The 18150-nt window shown below is 44.8% G+C and overlaps 1 protein-coding gene across 3 annotated transcripts in view; it reads left to right on the top strand.

The window, feature by feature from the left end:
- The window catches only part of ABTB3 (ankyrin repeat and BTB domain containing 3), a 163204-nt gene that overhangs the window by 128328 nt on the left and 16726 nt on the right, over positions 1–18150 (top strand). The window contains exons 5-11 of one of the 3 annotated variants that reach the window (XM_084205614.1): positions 1311–1476; positions 4832–4921; positions 8086–8187; positions 9292–9385; positions 9498–9633; positions 11363–11583; positions 12982–13160. In XM_084205614.1, the coding sequence (XP_084061740.1) occupies positions 1311–1476; positions 4832–4921; positions 8086–8187; positions 9292–9385; positions 9498–9633; positions 11363–11583; positions 12982–13160 (988 nt within the window). Of the gene's footprint in view, positions 1–1310; positions 1477–4831; positions 4922–8085; positions 8188–9291; positions 9386–9497; positions 9634–11275; positions 11584–12981; positions 13161–18150 lie in introns of all 3 variants that reach the window. The other 2 variants (XM_084205616.1, XM_084205615.1) reach the window with 2 other exon arrangements.

Raw genomic sequence — 18150 nt, 5'->3', positions numbered from 1 at the left:
AGGAGCTTTGATCAAAACGCTTTGTATTTTGCATTTCACTTTCCTTCCTCTGTTGAAAGAGGAAGAGCAGCAGCTATTGCTTCATGCCACTGCTTCTATATAAACAGCGTATTTGTTGCATAGTGTTGTTAAATATTCAGCAGTGTTATATATTTTATAAAGGTCTGATAAAGCACTTTGAAGAAATTTAAATGATAGTGATGTGCTGTTTCTATTTTTCTTTTGATTTGCTGGGGTTTTTACATATGAAATAGAAAAACAAATATTTGATGTATGCTTGACTTTTTCACTTTTGATCTCTATTTTGTTTTTCCTTCATAAGTAGCCCCTCATTTTCTGACCTAGCATTTTTGCAGATTTAAAGCGGTGTTTTTCCAAGCAGTCCTTTATCCAAGTTCACACCAAAAGCGCTGTGGATTTGGACTCCACCCTCTGCCCCAGACACTCCTCGACATGAAAGAAAAGCAAATTTAGTAAGATGAAACCAACTTGGATAAACATTAGATTTGAATTGCCTGGCTCTCTCTGGAGCTGTAGATTCACATCTTGGCTAAATAGCTCCTAACCTTTCTTTCATTTGAAATGAATATCAGTTCACAGTTTTAAGAGCTTTTGAGTAAGACCTTAAAAGAATGACATCTTGTCTGTTAGACGCAGCCAGCAAGGATTTGTGGTGTTTTGCCATGACTGCCTGGCGAGATTGCCTACTCCCCAGTTGCATGGGGGACTTATGTACATGTGGCCCTGCTTGGACCACATGGACCAGAGGTTCTGCTCAACCTCAGCCATCCTGTGATTCTGTGACTTGCACTTTGTGCTCCAAAAAAGCTTCCCTGTTACTGGGACTATGCTGGTAAGATCCTTGAAGGTGTTTGGAGTGACATTATTTTTCTCTTTGGTGTATTGTCAACAATCATAAATCCATTTGATGTAAGTTCAGAGCTTACTGATGTCATTGGAAGTTTTCAGGGATCAAGGGAACTGGATAACCTTGCCATGCAGAGACAAAACTTGTGGTGCGAAAGTATTGTGCCTTGCCTAAACAGGGAAACAAAATCAAGTGAAAGCTGTGCTTTTTTCCCCCAGTTTTTATTGAAATTTATAACTAGTTCCGTGAAAGATAGAGCAAGGGCAGTCTCCCATTAGCTTGCATTATCATTTCCCATTCAGCAGTTCCCTTGCAGATGCAGGTCAAAGGAGAATGGATGCGTGCATGACCTAAATCCCTCAAAAGCAGGGCACAGTATTATTTTCCTGAGGAGGTCTGTCCTCTGCTTGTCCTCTGAGGGAGCTGGTTTCTCACCCCGCAGGATCGACGACTGTTTCTGTGCCTCTCGCAAGCTGGATGCAGTTGCCACTGAGGCCAAGTTCAAGCAGGACCTGGGTTTCCGGATGCTCAACTGCGGCCGGACAGATCTGGTTAAGCAAGCCATAGCCCTGCTGGGGCCGGATGGGATCAACAGCATGAGCGAGCAGGTAACGGCATAGACATTTACAGAAGCAGCTGTGGGATGGGAGAGTTTTGTCTGCTTGTCACAGGAAATGAGCCCCAGCTTTCAGCTCTGCATAGACAGGACCTTAATGCTGCCCCTTCGTTGAGTTAAAGCACGGCCAGGTGCACGTCCGCATTAAGTGAGGTCATTTTGAGTTGTATTGATTTGCCAGTACTGAGGTAACTCAGCATGAGGGCGACTGCATCCCCTGAAATCTTCTTAGCAGTGAACTGAGTCAAATGAAGGCAGAGCAAGATCCCAAGAGAGCTTAGTGTTGAGCTGAATACTTAAAACTGCTTCAGAGCCGTGCACAGTGCTGTGAGACAGGGCTCTGTGAGGTGAGCAGCCTTGCACTGCACACAGCTCTGGGATCTGTCAGCGCTTCGTGTGCACCACCCAGCCTGTCAGTGAATGGTTGATTGCTGGTGCTGTTTAGTGGATTTCAGTCCAGTTTGAACAGACCTTGCAGACGTGAAAGTGTCTCTGCAGTTACCCCTCTGCTGGTCATTGTGGCCAACATCCACCAGTTGAAGAGCCTGAATTTCCTTGGAGTTACACCTCTGTGAGGGTGGTGGTTGTGCCTGGGGATGAAGCTGCCCTCTGCAGCTACCTGCTGGCAGCTGTCTGCTGGACTGTGGTGCTCACCGAGGTGGTTCCCCCTTCCCAGAGGGAGATGATGGCTATGAATACTAATCTGTCCTTTTGAAATTGAGTCCCTGACCTTTCTGGTGCCCCTGATGAAAGTTTGTTGCTGCGTGTTCCCAGAGCTGTGGCATCATTTTTGACAGGAGCCAGGTGGCTGCCACCTCTCTGGTGGTCACAAGGGACCAGAGCTGGAGTGTTCGTGGGTTTAGGTCTTCTGAGATGAAAGCTGTTCCAGGAATGTGAATTATGTTGCTGTTCAGTAGCTTCAGTCTGAGTTAGTACTGTGGATTCATCTGAGAAAAGCTTTAGAAGAGGGCAATACTTCCTGCAAAAAAAAAATAGTATTGGACTGCTCATTCCAAGGCTCATACTTTTTAAAATTGCTGTTATTTTAAGTTAGTCTGAACCTGGAAACTTCTCACAGCGTATTTCCTCTGTCCTCCAGGCTGAAAACTGGGAACACTCTGGCTTGATTCATCAAAGTACCTAATCATATGCTTAACTCTGAACACATGCTTTTACATCCTATTTGAGTGAAAGTTAAGCCTGTGCTTAAATGTTTCGCTGGATCAAATGTCCCACATCTTGCAGGATCCCACATCTTGCAGGACGGAGCCCTAAGTCATACAAAGCTGAAAGAAAGTAATTCCATATTTTGCCAAAAGCCAAGTGCCCTTTCTGTTGATTGTACACATTGTTACTGTGTTCCTGTGTGTGCTTCGAACACTAATGATGGGCTCATTAAAAATCCATTCCTCCCACGTGCAGAGAGGGCGGTGAGTGGTGCTGCAGCACAAGGCTGAGCTTCGGGGCAAGCCTGGGGGGACTGGCAGAGGCAAAGGCAACAGGGACAGCAGTGCAAGCGAAGGGGAGGTTAAAATCCTCATTAACTCTTTAAAAGCCTGACACTGCAGCATTCTGGGCCCCTTTTAGTCAGTGTTAAGGCCTCGTTCAGCTGCAGCAGGGTCAGGACATCCTGTGTGGTTCCCAGGCTGAGCTTTTGCTGCGGATGTTGCCGCAGGACTCCTCACTGTGGCTGCCCACATGCTGTCTTGCAGGGGAGCCCCGGCACTGGGCTTTCAGAGTCTGTTCTACAGTTCTGATTAGACCCCTTGTGCTCAATGGACACTAGAATTAATTATCCAGTGATGCCACTCACAGAAACTGAAAAACCAGTTGAAGGAACATGTATTTAATTTTAAGCTGCTACCCCATCCTCATGTTCCAAGGCCCAAGCACAGTTTTTTTGTAATTTGCGTGGTCCTGTTTGTTCCCCTAGTGTTTACTGACTATCAAAGGAAATGTTTTGCCACGGGCTGTGGCTGAAGTCCTTTCAAATTCTCTTTGCAAATAGCTTCAAGTCACCCAAGAACTCTCCTTGCCTAGGGTCAATTTATTTTTTCTCATTCATGGCATGAGGACCTAAGTGCTTATTCCATGAGTACACTGCAGATTGGATCCTGTGAAATGCTCCATGTCTTTCAGGGACGACCTAAGGACCTTGCAGAGATAAACATTGCTTTATATTGTCTCTACAGGAGCAGCCTTTCTATACATAAGCACCCACTACCTTTAGCCCTTCATACAAACAAGAAAACTGGGTTAGTTCAGCAAAAACAGTGGTGCTGGGCTCTTGCTGGGAAGAGCAGTGTCTCAGCTCCCTGTCTGGCCAGGACAGGTACCTCCAGTTTCCCTGAAAATAACTTCCCTTCATAGCAGCACTTGGGTTAAAGAGCAAATGGACTGTGGTCTGACAGTAGATTTACTGGGGGACCTCGAGGCAGGCTGTAAACATGCATCAGAGGTAGCTGCATGCTTCAGGAGATTTACTGCAAAGCAACTGGTGGCTGTTGGTCAGCCCCCCCTACTGTATTTAATAAGCAGCTTTTGCTGTTGTAATTTGCAGTAGGTTTAATAATTTTGTTCATGGTTTCATCTGGACTCATTACCACAGCCACAGCAGTACTTCCTAAAGGGAAATGGTGATCAGGCATAGCAGGTATTTCAGATTAATACAAATTGCATTGTGGTGGTTCTGTAGTGAAGGGCTACTTAATCTACTTTTTCTCCAAGCAGGGCCGTGTTTTCCTGGAGCCAGCAACTCACAACAAAGCTGTCTGGCATTTCACTTGAAATTAAGTCAATTTTTTGCTAGGGAGTGCTATACAAAGCCTTTACATTTCCAGCCCCCTACAGTATCCATGTTGAAAAAGCTGTGCTCATATTTGACTGATCTTAAAAGGAGTTTTAAAGGCTCTTTTAATAATTGAAAAGTTAGATTTTAAGACACTCTGATCATAGAAAATTGAACAGAATTCTTGTCTTTCTAAAATATCCGTGGAAATAATGGTTGCTGTGGTGAAAATGTGTCTCTTCTGGGGCCCAAAGACAAAAGTGCTCAGTTTAATATATGGTGGAGGTGAGGCTGTCAAGCCCAGTTTCACTCACCATGCTGAAGACAACATGAAAAATACAAGCAGTAAGCACAAGTGACAACAAAAATGGAGATTTTTACAAAAATGTTTGACTTTTGCTAGTCTGAGGGGCATGTTTGTAGCAGAGGTAATGGCTTTCATTAAATACATGCTGTTAGTCTTGATGATATATACTTAAATAATTGTTTTTAAAAATCAAAATGAGTTCTGTGTTAAATTTGTCAATTCCTTTGTTTTTTAACTCCAAAAAATGACTAGGGCATGACTCCACTGATGTATGCTTGTGTCAGGGGTGATGAGGCTATGGTGCAGATGCTGCTAGATGCTGGAGCAGATCTGAATGCTGAGGTGAGGACTTTTTGTTGGTTGTATCTTTTTTCTGTTGTTTGTTTACATCTTAACTACCCCCTGAAATTGTAGCGGAGTGAAAATCTCAAGCATGGAAAAGAAAAATCTGTTTTATCTGGGACTGGGACCACTTGAAATGAACAGTCAAATCAGATGGCATTAGGTTAACACTGGGATTCACTGCACAGAAGGGGTCCAGTCATCTGAGTTAACCCACAGGTAACAGTGATTTAGTTGTGTTTGCACTCTGCAAATGAATTCAGGCATTAATTGGCACTAGCCCTGAGCACAGCTCTAATGCTATTAGAAGGACTCGCTGAATCTCAGCTGACTTTAAATGAAGAAGGTGAAAGAAACACCCATCTGGTAACTTGCCAAAGCTCAGCATTTCTATGCATATGGATGTTCCAAGCCAGCATCCCCAGCACACAAGAGCCATATAGGTTCGATTGTTTTGTTTTACAAAGTGCCTTGGGCTAAAAACTGTTGGATGAGGAGCTTGAAGCTTCCAGAATATAAATGTCTCATTGGTGAATGCATATCACAAACTCAGACAATACGTCCACCAAGCAGATTGTTGTCCAACTCAGTGCAATGCAGGTATGTACATTTTTTAAGAGCCACTTGAAAATCCATAAAGAGTTACTTGTTAAAGATTCCAGTTTCAATTTGTTGAGGTCATGAGTAAATTAAGCTGTCTGCTTCACTTATCTGTGTTCCATCTGTTCTGTTTGGACTTGAGGGAGCTGATAAATTGGAGTCACTACTTCAGACAGACATTTTGCACTTTTAAAAAGCGCAATTTAAAAAGTAGAAACTGATGTCAGCCATAGGAGACTGACAGTGTTACTACCATGTCATGAAATCAGCTGGTGGTTTCAGTTCCCCCCAGTCAAGCACATCGCCCTCAAAGCTGGCAGTAGCTGAACAATTGAACCCCTAGTCAGACCAAAGACTGGATGGGCAGGGAGCCTGATCTCTTCCTTAACCCTGCCTTGTGGCTCAGATGTGAGGCGGCTTTATTTGGTTCCTAGGACAAATTTTCATTAGGAGCAGTCCTCCCGATTGCTCCAGTAATCTTCCAGGCTTGAATCAAATGCAAATTTAAACAGTTTTGTCTTCCTGAAACTGCTGACATATGAGAGAACAGCTCCAGTGAGGAATGTGAACCTCCCCAATTCACTGCTGTAGAGTGTTTGCTCTAAAATCAAATGAAAACACTTTTGGACAAGAACTGTGAATAATTATGGCGTGCAATTATACGATGATTTGTGCACACCACGACCAACTGTGCAAATTGGGCAATTATGGCAAAAAAAAAAAAGGCAAATCAACCGTGAACAAAAATAAATACTCTGTCAGGTGCTGCATAATTTTCTCCCTTTCACTTTGCAAATATGTTTCCAAAAGTAGCCTCAAATGCTGGGCACCTCCTTTTTTGATTGCCCACGGTTAGTGAAAATGGACTAATTTCCAGATGTGCTAGGAAGCTGCAGTTTGCTCTGTCCTCAGTGGGACCTGTAGCTGCTCAGCCAGTCTCATCCTTAAAAGCTTATCCAGGCACAGGTCTTTTGCGAACACTGTGTTGGAGAGAACTCTGACTTGGAAAAAAACAAACAAACAAAACCCAAAAAACCCCACTAACCAAGAAAAAAAAAAACAAACAAGAAAAACCAACAAAACAAAAAGGAGCAAAGGAGTTTAAATGACTTCATTTCTTTGCTGCTTTCCATGGACTGCCCTGAACAGTGGTGGAACCATGCGTGAGCTGGATGCATTCACTGAGCCGTGGTCCTGCCCATCCTTCCCCTCTGCTGCTCTTGCTCCACATCCCAAACCCCAAGGCCTGAGCTGCTCAATCCTCTTCCTTCTGACCCAGCTCAGCCCCTAAGGAGCCCTGTGTCCTTGTTCAGAGGCCAGCACACTCCTTGTGGTGCCCTTTGAGCTCTCTGTTTGGCAAATCTGGGGGGTAACAGCCAGGTGCTGGTGCAGATCTGGCAAGCTGTGGCATTCTGCACGGGTCTTCAGATTTTGCCCTCATCCCTGTCCTTGGGACTGAGGGCCTGCATCTAGCAAAATGCTGCATGTGGCACTTAGAAATGTGAGCTGCTGCTGGAACCAGATATTTAATGACTGGCCCTGTTCTTCTGTATGGATTAAAGTACTTCAGACAAGGTAGTGAAAGCAGAGCTGGCTGGTGAGACAAAGAGATGGTGCATCTTTTACTCTGATTTTAGTCTTCCTCTGAAGATCAGTAACAAGATTTTGAGTTTTAGTGTCACACTCCATCTGAGTGCACAGCCTTGGATTGCAAATGTTCATTAGATTCTACCAGCTTTGTGAACCTCATCAATATTAATACCCCCATCTTTAAGACAGGGAAACTGAAGCAAAGAATGGTTATTCATCATCCCCAGTGTCTACATTAGAAGTACCAGGCACTAAGGCATAGAAAATGGAAGGAGCAACCTGAAGAACAGCATTTTGTTTTCTAAGGATATCGTTTGCATCTCTTTTAACTGTCACCACCCAGCACTTTTAGCTCAACTCAGACAGGAGAAGGCAGTAAAAGGAAATTTTCTTAAACATTCTGCCCCATCCCATCATTTTTCAGACTTTTTTTTTTTTCCCTCTGGTGAGAGAGGATGAGCCTGGAAAAATGCCTGCAAACTCCAGGGTAGGGCTTGTGATGTGTCTTTCATGACAGCAGTGACAAAAGTACTGATTTAAGTGCAAAGAAATTTGGCTGGGCCTGGAGCAATCCCAAGACCCAGAGCTGTTGGTACATGGCCTGGTGAAGTCAGTGGGAGTGGTCCTTAGCTGTAAATGTCCTGATCCGTCCTTACTTCCCCAGTGTGTGCTGTTATAACCAGCTGTGGATGTTTTGCCCTTGTGCAAAAGAATCTGGTGGCCAGTGGTTTAGGTGGAGCTACAGTAGTTGGTAAAAGACTTCATTTGGTAAGAACTTAAATCAAGCTGTCAAATCAGCACAAATAGTTTTAATATTGAGAAAAAAATTTCAGGAAAAAGATGAAGCCAATCATTTTATAAAGCACCTTTCCCAGGTTTTCTATTTCACTTACTCCCTCACATGCCTGGCTTTCAGGCAGGTTGAATTTTGTTACATATAGCTCTTTAAAAAAATAACTTTAATTTGTTTATAGGTTGTCAGTACTGCTCATAAATACCCATCCGTCCACCCTGAGACCCGCCATTGGACAGCTCTGACATTTGCTGTGTTGCATGGACATATTCCTGTAGTTCAGGTATTATTGTATTTCCCTACCTGCATCTCATTCTTTTTTTTTTCTCCTCTTCAGTTCTAATTACATCCATCTCAAACCAGCATCCTCTTGTCATACTCATATTGGTTACTTCTGCTTCTTCAAGAGTGTACTGATACATGATAGACTTACAAAGTGAAGATGGTGTTCAAAACTTAACCAATATGAGGCTTAAAAAGGACAATTTTAAAGCAAAGTTGCACCAAAGAAAGTCTGACAACTCCTTGTGCTCCTTCCTGACCACTTGTTTTGTGTGTTTGTTTATTCATTCATTGCACTTTCTTACACTGTAATACTCTAGCAAACACAAAGCCGCTGCCTTGGTGGGAGAGAGGTGGACAAGCCCTCATGCTGCTCCAGAGGGGACAATCCCTCACTCTCCTTACCCCATCCAGGTGTCATGTGGGATGTGCTGGTTCTGTGCTTTGGCATCTCTAAAGTTGAGAAGGTTTATTCTTCACAACGGCTGTGTCTGTGGCACACTCAAGCACCAAAACTTTGAAGGCCTTAAGACAGAAATGGCCAAGAGGGGGCTGGAGCACGGGCTCCATCCTGCTCTCCTTGGCCACTTTTGTTTTCAGCATTGCTGCTACTTGCGTGGAAGTGTCCCCGAGAGAGACCACAGCTTTTGGACTCATTGCTGCAATTGGTTCTTAAGAATTGCCTTTCTTTTGGCCATGTCTTCATATAAAAGATGGAGACAATTGAAATCTGATCTATTTTTGGATGGTGCTGGGCTTCTAGAAGACCATGAAGGAAGGATGCTTGTCGGGCTAACTTTCTTCCATCTCCAGTGCATTACTTCCTAACACTGACCTTATCCCATTTCCCATTCAAAAACACTGGGTTACACTTTTTTGGCTCTGAAGTTGGACGCTGGTGCTTCTGGTGTTTGGCAGCGTAAAATGAGCGAAAAAAGGAACGAATTTGCCTCTGTGAAACAATGGGCAGAATTTGCATGTCACGTGTCTCCATTGTACTGGGTTTGCAGATAACAAGAAGCATTAGATTCTCATTTGTCACTGTTCATGAACTCTGAAGAGTGTGATACCCCCAGTTGCTCTAAATGGTGAATTTTCTTTCTAGCTATTGCTGGATGCTGGAGCAAAGGTAGAAGGTTCCTTAGAGCATGGAGAGGAAAATTACTCTGAAACTCCTTTACAGCTGGCAGCAGCTGCTGGTAAGGACTTTCTTCCTCTTCCCATTGTAACAATTCCTCAGCTGGGATCTGTGGTTTAGGTGAGCAAATACTGGATTTTAAAAGGAGTAAAAATGCATTTCTTGCCTTGCAGGAAATTTTGAACTGGTCAGTTTGCTGTTGGAGCGAGGAGCTGACCCCATGATAGGAACCATGTACAGGAATGGCATTTCCATGACTCCACAAGGTGACATGAACTCTTTCAGTCAGGCTGCTGCACATGGACACAGGTAGAGTGGGAACAAGTCTAGTGGCATCCCTCAAGTGCTACTTTTTTGCCTGAGCATCAAATTTGAGCTGATGGGTGAAATTTCTGCATGAACAATTGAACATGCCACCAACTGAGCAGAGACGTAAGGCTTTCTGCTAGCATGTGAATTAAACCAGTTGGTGGTACAAGCTGCATTTTGGTTTCTGATGTAAAAAAAAAAAAAGGAAGGGGACTTGTGGTATGTTCAATGCAGTGGTTGTTAAATGGCAGCTGATGTGACAGCAGAGAGGAATGTCAAAAACATTCCTTCTGAATTTCTTGATATTTCTCTCAGGTTTGAGTGAATTGTGTCTGTACTGCTGCAGCCTTAATTTTATTGAATAGACTTTCTGCATCTATGTTTACTGTAAAGTCCTGTGTGTCTTAATGTTGTTTGTATGCTGCAAATTTAAAAAAAAAAAGAACTACTGAGATGAGCACCTGGCATGCATGACCTTGCAATGCTCAGGAGTTGACTGCAGTGTAATGAATTAGTATCATGATCTTCACACTCCTACTTTTCTGATTGTAGCCATCCAGAGGAACATAGATACAGGTTAGAGACAGTACCTGCCGTGTGTTTGCTTAGAGACGAGCTGCCAGTCTAACAACACGCTCACGGCACGTCAGGGCGGGTTCAAGAGCTCTGTCCATCTGGAGCCTGCGAGGGATCCCTGGCACAGACAGGAAGGACACTTTGGGTGTTGGAGTCTCACATTCACCCAGTGTGAATGGAAGCCCAGGCCTGAGGAGAACCTGGGGCTCTCTGTGGCTTGGCTGCTGGCTGTCCACATCACAGACTCTGGCACTTGTGTTCCTACCTGTATAACTCCCTCCCTCCCTCCCTCCCTCCCTCCCTCCCTCCCTCCCTCCCTCCCTCCCTCCCTCCCTCCCTTCCTCCCTCCCTTCCTCCCTTCCTTCCTCCCTGCCTTCCTCCCTTCCTTCCTTCCTCCCTCCCTCCTTCCTTCCTTCCTTCCTTCCTTCCTTCCCTCCTTTAAATTTGTTGGTAAGCGGGAGCAGGGGGCACGCTGGCATACAAGGAGGGTGGGCTGGGAGCCAGCCTGGTTTCTCTTCTCACAGCTGCAAAACCAAGGGAAACTACTGAGGTTGATGAGTTATTCTGGTGCGAATCTGAGGGCACAAAGTCTCTGAGTTGGTTATTTGATGGCCCAGCTGGATCAGTGGCTTTGTAGAGTAGTCCCAGCTGTGCTTGAACCTGCCCTGACTGGCCTTGTTGAATGTCTAGCCGCTCTAGCTTTCCCAGACTGCTTTGAGTGTGAATCGAGTGGTGGTGCTTTCAGTAGCTCCAGGTAGCTCCCTTCTCATGGCTGCCATGGTGGGAGTCCCAAGAGCTTGTCCAGAGGCACCTTGGCCTTCCCTGGTTGCTGAAGAAGTCTTGAGTCCCTTTTAGCTCACGAGTCCGTTCCCACAAGATGCCGCCACTCATGCGACATCTGTGCGGTTCGTGTCACGACAGCAGTGACTTGCAGACGTGTCCCAGGCAGTGCAGGTGGGCTAGCAGGAGCTATGCTTGCCTTGGTCTGCTCTCAGCTGGTTCTGCCATTAGCTGGAGTAATTTCTTGGGTAGGTGTCCTAACTTGCCACACAGCAAGTAAGCCCAGTGCAGCGAAAGCCCGGCCACTGACTCTGCTCTCCCTTTCCTCTTCTCTCTTGCCCCCTCTCCCTCTCTGTCGTGCTGTGACTGACAGGAATGTTTTCCGCAAGCTGCTTGCTCAGCCGGAGAAGGAGAAGAGCGATATCCTGTCCCTGGAGGAGATCCTGGCCGAGGGCACGGACTTGCCTGACTCAGCAGCAGCTCCTCTCTGCGCCAGCCGCAACAGCAAGGCCAAGCTGAAGGCGCTGAAGGAGGCCATGTACCACAGCGCCGAGCACGGCTACGTGGACGTCACCATCGACATCCGGAGCATAGGTCAGTCCTGGGCTCCTGCCTCTGCCTCGGCCAGGGAAGGACTACAGTGAGAAACGTGTTCCTCTTGATGGGCTGTTGCCTAAACCAAGCACGGTCGCATCTTCCTCAGCTCTTTCGGAATAGGAGGTGGTGGGAGATCTGACAGGTTCCCAGCCCATTCCAGCTCCGTAGCACACCCTGTTCAGGGGCCAGTGGCTTTTTTCTGCAGTGGTTTCCACCAGGAGCCATCTGCCCTGCTGCATGGCAGAGTGTAGGTAAGGCTCTGGGGCAGTGTTCAGCTGTCATGGGCCACCTCCCGCTGCTTCTCTTTTGCACTCCTCTTTAAAGCAGGTCACCATTAAAACAACTTCATGTTCTGAGACTCTGAAGCTGACTCCTTGGTCTGCCAGCTCTGCCAGTGAGGGACTTGAACATAATACCAGCCCCCTGTGAAGCTGCTTCTGCCTGTGGGTAGGGTGGTTGTGTGACGCAGATGGAAATCGATCTGGACTGTGTGTTTACCATCCCCATTCATCTGTTCACAGAGAAAGAGAGACCCAAGTGCCTGGTGTGCCTCTGCCTGGGGCAGTGCTCCAGCCCTGGGGCCATGGGATATGGGTCAGAGTGTGCAATGGGCTATGCAGGCAAAGATCTGGAGATGACTGAGAGTAGAGTGGCAGGGGTGCTCTACAGGCATTGAACATTTTCTGACATAGAAGGAAAAACCTTCCCTTGCCAAACACCAGGCTTATATTTCCTTCCACTCTGTTCTGTAAGAGCAGAAAGTAGGTCACATCCAGCCTCATGCCTGCAGAGGTACATTAGTTCCATGTGCTTTCTTGCTCAGTGCATGGGAACAGTTCCCTTTAACTTCCTGGAGAGTGGCTCTGCCATGGCAAGCTGCTTGAAAGGGCTGATCTGCTTAACTCGCTCAGTGCTCTTTAGGGAAAATACTAATGACCAGGAGAGGACATGGGGTATCAGTTATAGCAAGTTTTAATCTGAAGACCACCAATTTGAATCCAGGTAGGTAGTGGCCAAAATCAGGTTTTTTCACCATTTAATGGCTCTCCAGGGCCACATTCAAACAAATGAGCTAGTGTAAATCTAGTTTCCAAAAGGCTTTTGCAACGCAGAACACCACAGCAATTACCTCAAATTGGTAGTCTCAGCAGAGAAGCTGAAGGCTAGATGAGCAGAGAGACCACAGTCTTCTCTCAGCATTTGGAGGAAAGCCTCTGTGCATTAGCTCTGGGATGTACTGATAACATCGGCCTTCTCAAGTAGGGATAAATAGGAATTTGATGTCTTGAATGACTTGGCAGCTTTTGCTTAAAATCTTAGTATCAGTAAAGGTAAAAAAGCAGAAGGGCATGTCCTTCCCTGGAGCTGGGAATGAGCTGTGTCCTCTGTCTGCAGGTGTTCCCTGGACGCTGCACACGTGGCTGGAGTCTCTGCGCACGTCCTTCCAGCAGCACCGACGGCCCCTCATCCAGTGCCTGCTGAAGGAGTTCAAGTCCATTCAGGAAGAGGAGTACACTGAGGAGCTCATCACACAAGGGTTGCCTCTGATGTTTGAGATACTGAAGGCCAGCAAGGTAGGATGAAATTGTGTGTTTTAAAGCAAATCAGACTTATTCCCATCCTGTAAAACACGAAAGCTTGCAATACTATTTTTGAACAGCTCTCCCAAAGGTTGTTTAGACTGCACAGGATTATTATTTTTATCTGTATTATGAATCTCGGGTTTTTTCACTGTGGAACCATGAGTTATAAACACACGGGCTAATCAATGCTCCTACTAGAACAGCCTAATAACAGGTGCTTAGAGTAAGCTGGAGAGACAACAAAAGCTGGTACATAGTGGTGAAATTAAAGTCAAAAGGGTCATGGCATTGTGGCAAGACATGTTGATAACCAAGCCAACCCAAAGAGTAATTTCACCCAGCTTGTTTTACAGAACCATACAACAAAGCTAATATTCATGTTTCCTTTGGATTTCTTTAGTCTGTCATGATTTTCTTTTCCCTTCATGTGGGATTTGGACTTCTAAAGCTTATGAGGAGACTGGTTTCTATGAGCAAAGAAAAGGATAATTTTTTCAAATTTTCTGTGTGTGTGTTTGTACTTGCAGGTTTCCCAGATTTATTCTTTCAGCTGACATTTTTTTAGCCAAGCAAATCAGACTAAGAAAACCTTTCCAAGGAGGTGCCACTGGGTATGCAAGTATAATGGCAAAAGGGATGATCATGGAGCTGGCAAGGAGAGGGAAATGTCTTACCGAGTGAAGAATTTAAAACTTGTTATAGACAATAGTCTCATCTCATCTCTGCTGGTCCTCCTGAGAGTCAGTCACTCCCAAGGAATGCCCAGTCACTATCTACACAATCTACCAGAATACCATTGTAGTGATGAAAAGCATCAAAATTATTTGATTGGTGTTCTTTTTCCTCATACTCCACCATACATATTGGTATGGCCTTCTATATGTTAAACTGAAAGTAAGTAACTTTTATCCCCCAACTCTATGTGTAACAGCAAGGAGCAAATAATTTTTAGCAATAGCCTAAATAATGTGAAAAGGGGACAGGTTCTGGTATAGGTACTCAATACTAAATATTCCAGACTTGGTATAGCTAATGATGGCCTGCATGGATTTATTTTTTGTATCTTGCTGCAAAAGCAGGCTTGGACTAGAGTCCTGAGCAAATCCTGCATATTTGTTCCAGCATTGTTCTGATTTTTGCTACCATGAGCCTTGCCTTTGCAATTAGTTTGTATTGGATGAGTATTTATGGAGAATATTTTGAGATGGGTTTTAGGAAATTGTTCCAAATCCTACGGATTTGTAGATTCCTTGTTCTGTACTCACTTGGGTTAATGTATGTTCATCCAGAAACTACCAGCAAAGTGCTGTTTGGTTTGAAACTTGATATGAAGCTAAACATATTGAAAACTTAACAGAGAATAAGTTTAGGCCTTGTAATCTAGGATGAGGGGTGACTTTAATTGCTTTGGCTGAAGTCAAGGCCAGCAATCATCATTAGAATAATTCATTTGCATAGGATTATATCTTTAGTACATCTGTGTCTTCCACAGTCTATTGTAGGAGACCTGGGAAAAAAATAAGACTGCTACCTTTTGCTTTGGGTTCACTTAGAAACCTATAATCTGTTAGGTTTCTAACAATTGAAGTATCACAAAAACCCCTACATGATGAAGAAGAAATCTGTGCTGATCTTTATGCCTGCCCCTGGGCCTGGGGGAACTGCCTGTCTTCATGCATATTCACAAACACACACTCACACAGTGTTTCATAGTCTTAGAAAAAATAATTTATCATTCTAGGACACTGTAAGGGTTTACAAATTGTCTGCAAATGTTATGAATTATTGTGGTTGTCTTGTCCAAATGGCCTCTTACAGAGCTCTCCCAGACAGAAATGAGGAAAGAGACTCTGCAGCCCTTTGGAAGGAATCTACATAAATTCATTTGTAGGAGAATGAGCCAATAAAAGTTCTCCCTGGTCACTCCATAGAAGGCAGCTGAGGAGAGCTGAGATTTAAAGGACCTTCTGTTCCCCTTCTCTGGAAGGGCTGAGAGCGAGATTTTTGTGTATAACCGCAAAATAGAAATCTCCTTTAGGAGGTGCAGAAAGGCCATAACTGGTTCACATCCCTGTCTCTTGACAGCAAACTGTAAAGCTCTGCATTTTGTAGAGCTGTGGAGAGAGGAGCTTGATTTGCCCACATGGACATGCTTTTCCCTGTGGGCTGGAAACTTTGAGAGAGAGTATGACTCTTGCTAAACATCACAGTCAGGCCCAGTACATTTCCTTAATGAGTTTTTCAGGGCAAAAAGTATAAAATAAGCAACTAGGAAGCAGAGAGCTACTTAGCAGTTCTTTGCTGATGTAAAACAAGATGTCCCATTTGCTACATATTGTGATGCTTGGTATATTTTAATTGCATGGCAACTTGCACCTAGTAGAAATGGCATTTTGCGTTCCTATAAATAGTTTCAGCTATCCCATAATCTCAGAACAATTTACTAATATTAATGAGTTGAGACCTGAAAGAAGATCTTATCCTCCCTTCACCAACAGGGAAACTGAGGTAATTAAACAGGCAGATTTCCAGTGTTTCATGGAGTGACAGTCCCAGTCTCAGAGGCTGTGATAACCTGGATAAGCCAGACAGCAATTCATAGGCCAGAGAAGCTCCCCAAAAATCACATAGAAAAATAAGGGCAGGTCTCAGGGTAGGAAGCAAACTTTCTGCCCCCTTCCCCTCTGCTTTGCACTGTCATACAAAATGTTCTTGCAGGTTCCCAGGCCATGCAGAAAAAAGGCCAAGTGCTATAGATATGAAAATATTAAAGAAAATGTAACCAATACCTACAAGAACAGTGTCAGATATGAGGAATCCATTCTGTCTTACAGATGGTTTATAAAATGCCTGTTTCTAGAGGAAACAATGTGAGGTTTTGTGTGGGAGCTCTGCCAGCACTCATACTGGTGACGGTGACCTGTAGGGTGGCAGGGTGGAACTCCATTCCCATCTCTGTGCTGGGATGCTGACAGTAGAAACAAAAACAAAACCAAAAATTTGCAGAAGTCCTGATGCTGTAACATAGAACAGCAATAAAAATCAGCGAGTCAGGCAAAACTGGCTGAGCCCAAGTCCCTGGGTTTATTGCCTTTCTTCAAGCTGTGAAGTCAGTGGGGGAGAACAGTGTATAGGTTGCACATGGGTTGTTCACTGCCGAACTGAAGCCCTGGAGGAAGTCCTCCGAAAGCACAGCTGAAGGTTTGATACCCAGCTCCTGGTGGCTTCCAGTGGGATGGAGCTCTTTCATTTCCTTTCATCCCTTTAAATGTCTTCTATCAGCACCACTGAGAATTGCGTGGGGAGTGGGGAAGCAGCAGTGTTTCCATGCTGCTGAGGCAGAGCTGTGAAGACAGACTGAGAATCTATCTGCAGTTCCTCCCTCTGCAGCTCCTGCTGTCCTGCAGTGAGTTTGGGTCATTAGCAAATTAAAGAGCAGGGTCAAGGCACTCTGGAAAAAGCAACATCTGTGGCAAAGACATGGAGAGCTCAGTTTAAGGCACCACTCCTAAAAGCAAGCAAAACGCAAACTGGAAACTCCAACAACTAAAAGTTGTCGATGACACATGATGGTTTTGGGACACTGCACGGGTAGGAAAGGCACTGCCATTTAGGGATGGATTCAACCTCTTTGGAAGACAAGCACACAAACATAACCTGCTAGAAGTGGTTTTTACAGGGCTGTGTGAGGCAGAAGCCAGGGAGTCACTTCTGGGAGTGAGTATCCCTAAGCTAAACTTGAGCTGCTATGTAGACCAGAGTCGAGTCCCTCAAAATTAAAATTATGCTGGAGATCTTGTTATGGAAGAATGATAGGAAGATACAACTGAATTCCTGCCTGTTGGTATCTGTGTTGTGCTCTTCATGGCCTGGGAAAACTCCCCCAAACTCCTGGCTGAAAGCTTTCCTTTCCCTCCAGCTGAGGTTGATGTTTGCATTGCCTGAGCTTGACTCTGAGCTGAATTGTACACCTGCCCCATGTCAGAGGACCATATTTACCTGAGGAGTGCTCCCCCAAATAGGGGCTTTTAAAAGAGCTGTGTGGGGGCTGCATCCAGGTCCATGGGCTTGTAGTACCTGAGGTGAGGCTCACAGGTCAGCTCTTCTGTTTTTGCAGAGATTCTCCTAAGGATAATACACTGAATGTGCAGAGATGCTTCTATGTCCTCTGTCTGCGAAAATCCTGGAGCTTTTCAGTTTGATCTTGACATTTCCACAACCTGAAAAGACAGACTCAAGCCCACAACCTTGGAAGTTAAACACACCTGGTCTTTGGAGGAGGTTGGACTTAGGTTTTCACTCCAGGGCTCTGCACAAGACTGAATCATCATTAAGTCACCCAGCTCCATCCCTGTAGATTAGCCAGCACCTTTGCCAGTTGTATGAGGTCACGAGCCAGTTTCATCCACTGCTTTTTCTGCCTACAGCAATTTACATCAGCTTATCATTAGCCTATGTTTTCGAGAAAATACACAATCTTTTAATTCCAAATAATCTCTCTTGCAGCTTTCTCCCTTTCCCTCATAGGACCGTTAAGGAAAGGAGCTCTTTGCCATTTCTTTGGATCCTGTGTGGCCATGCATTGCTGAAGTGCATGTGTGAGTCTACACATGCATTGAGCACATATGCTGAAGCATTGTCTGAGGCTCCTAGAGGTGCTTCACACCAGGAAAACTTGGTTTAGGATTATAAGTGTTCCTGCTAGTGTATTGTCTAAGACTAAATCAACTTGAGAAGTCATAGGAGCAATCCATCACTGCCATACCTTCATTGCATTCTGAAGGTCTCTCTCCATCCTTCCCATGCATTTCTGTCAGTGACAACATGTTTCTTTTATTTACTTTATTTTAATATTTAGCCCATTAGTGAGGTGTTGGGCAGCCAGGCTTGTTGAAAGATGCAGGAAACTACTTTACAAAGATGTTTTTTCAGGATTTAAAATTCCTGCAGCTTTTGAACCTTTAAAAATGCACCTACAGGC

This window comes from Fringilla coelebs (assembly GCF_963513975.1).
Source record: "Fringilla coelebs genome assembly, chromosome: 5".
In the NCBI taxonomy this organism is placed as follows: Eukaryota; Metazoa; Chordata; class Aves; order Passeriformes; family Fringillidae; genus Fringilla; species Fringilla coelebs.
The sequence above is the reverse complement of the archived record's forward strand: the minus strand, read 5'-3'. Positions and strand labels throughout refer to the sequence as shown.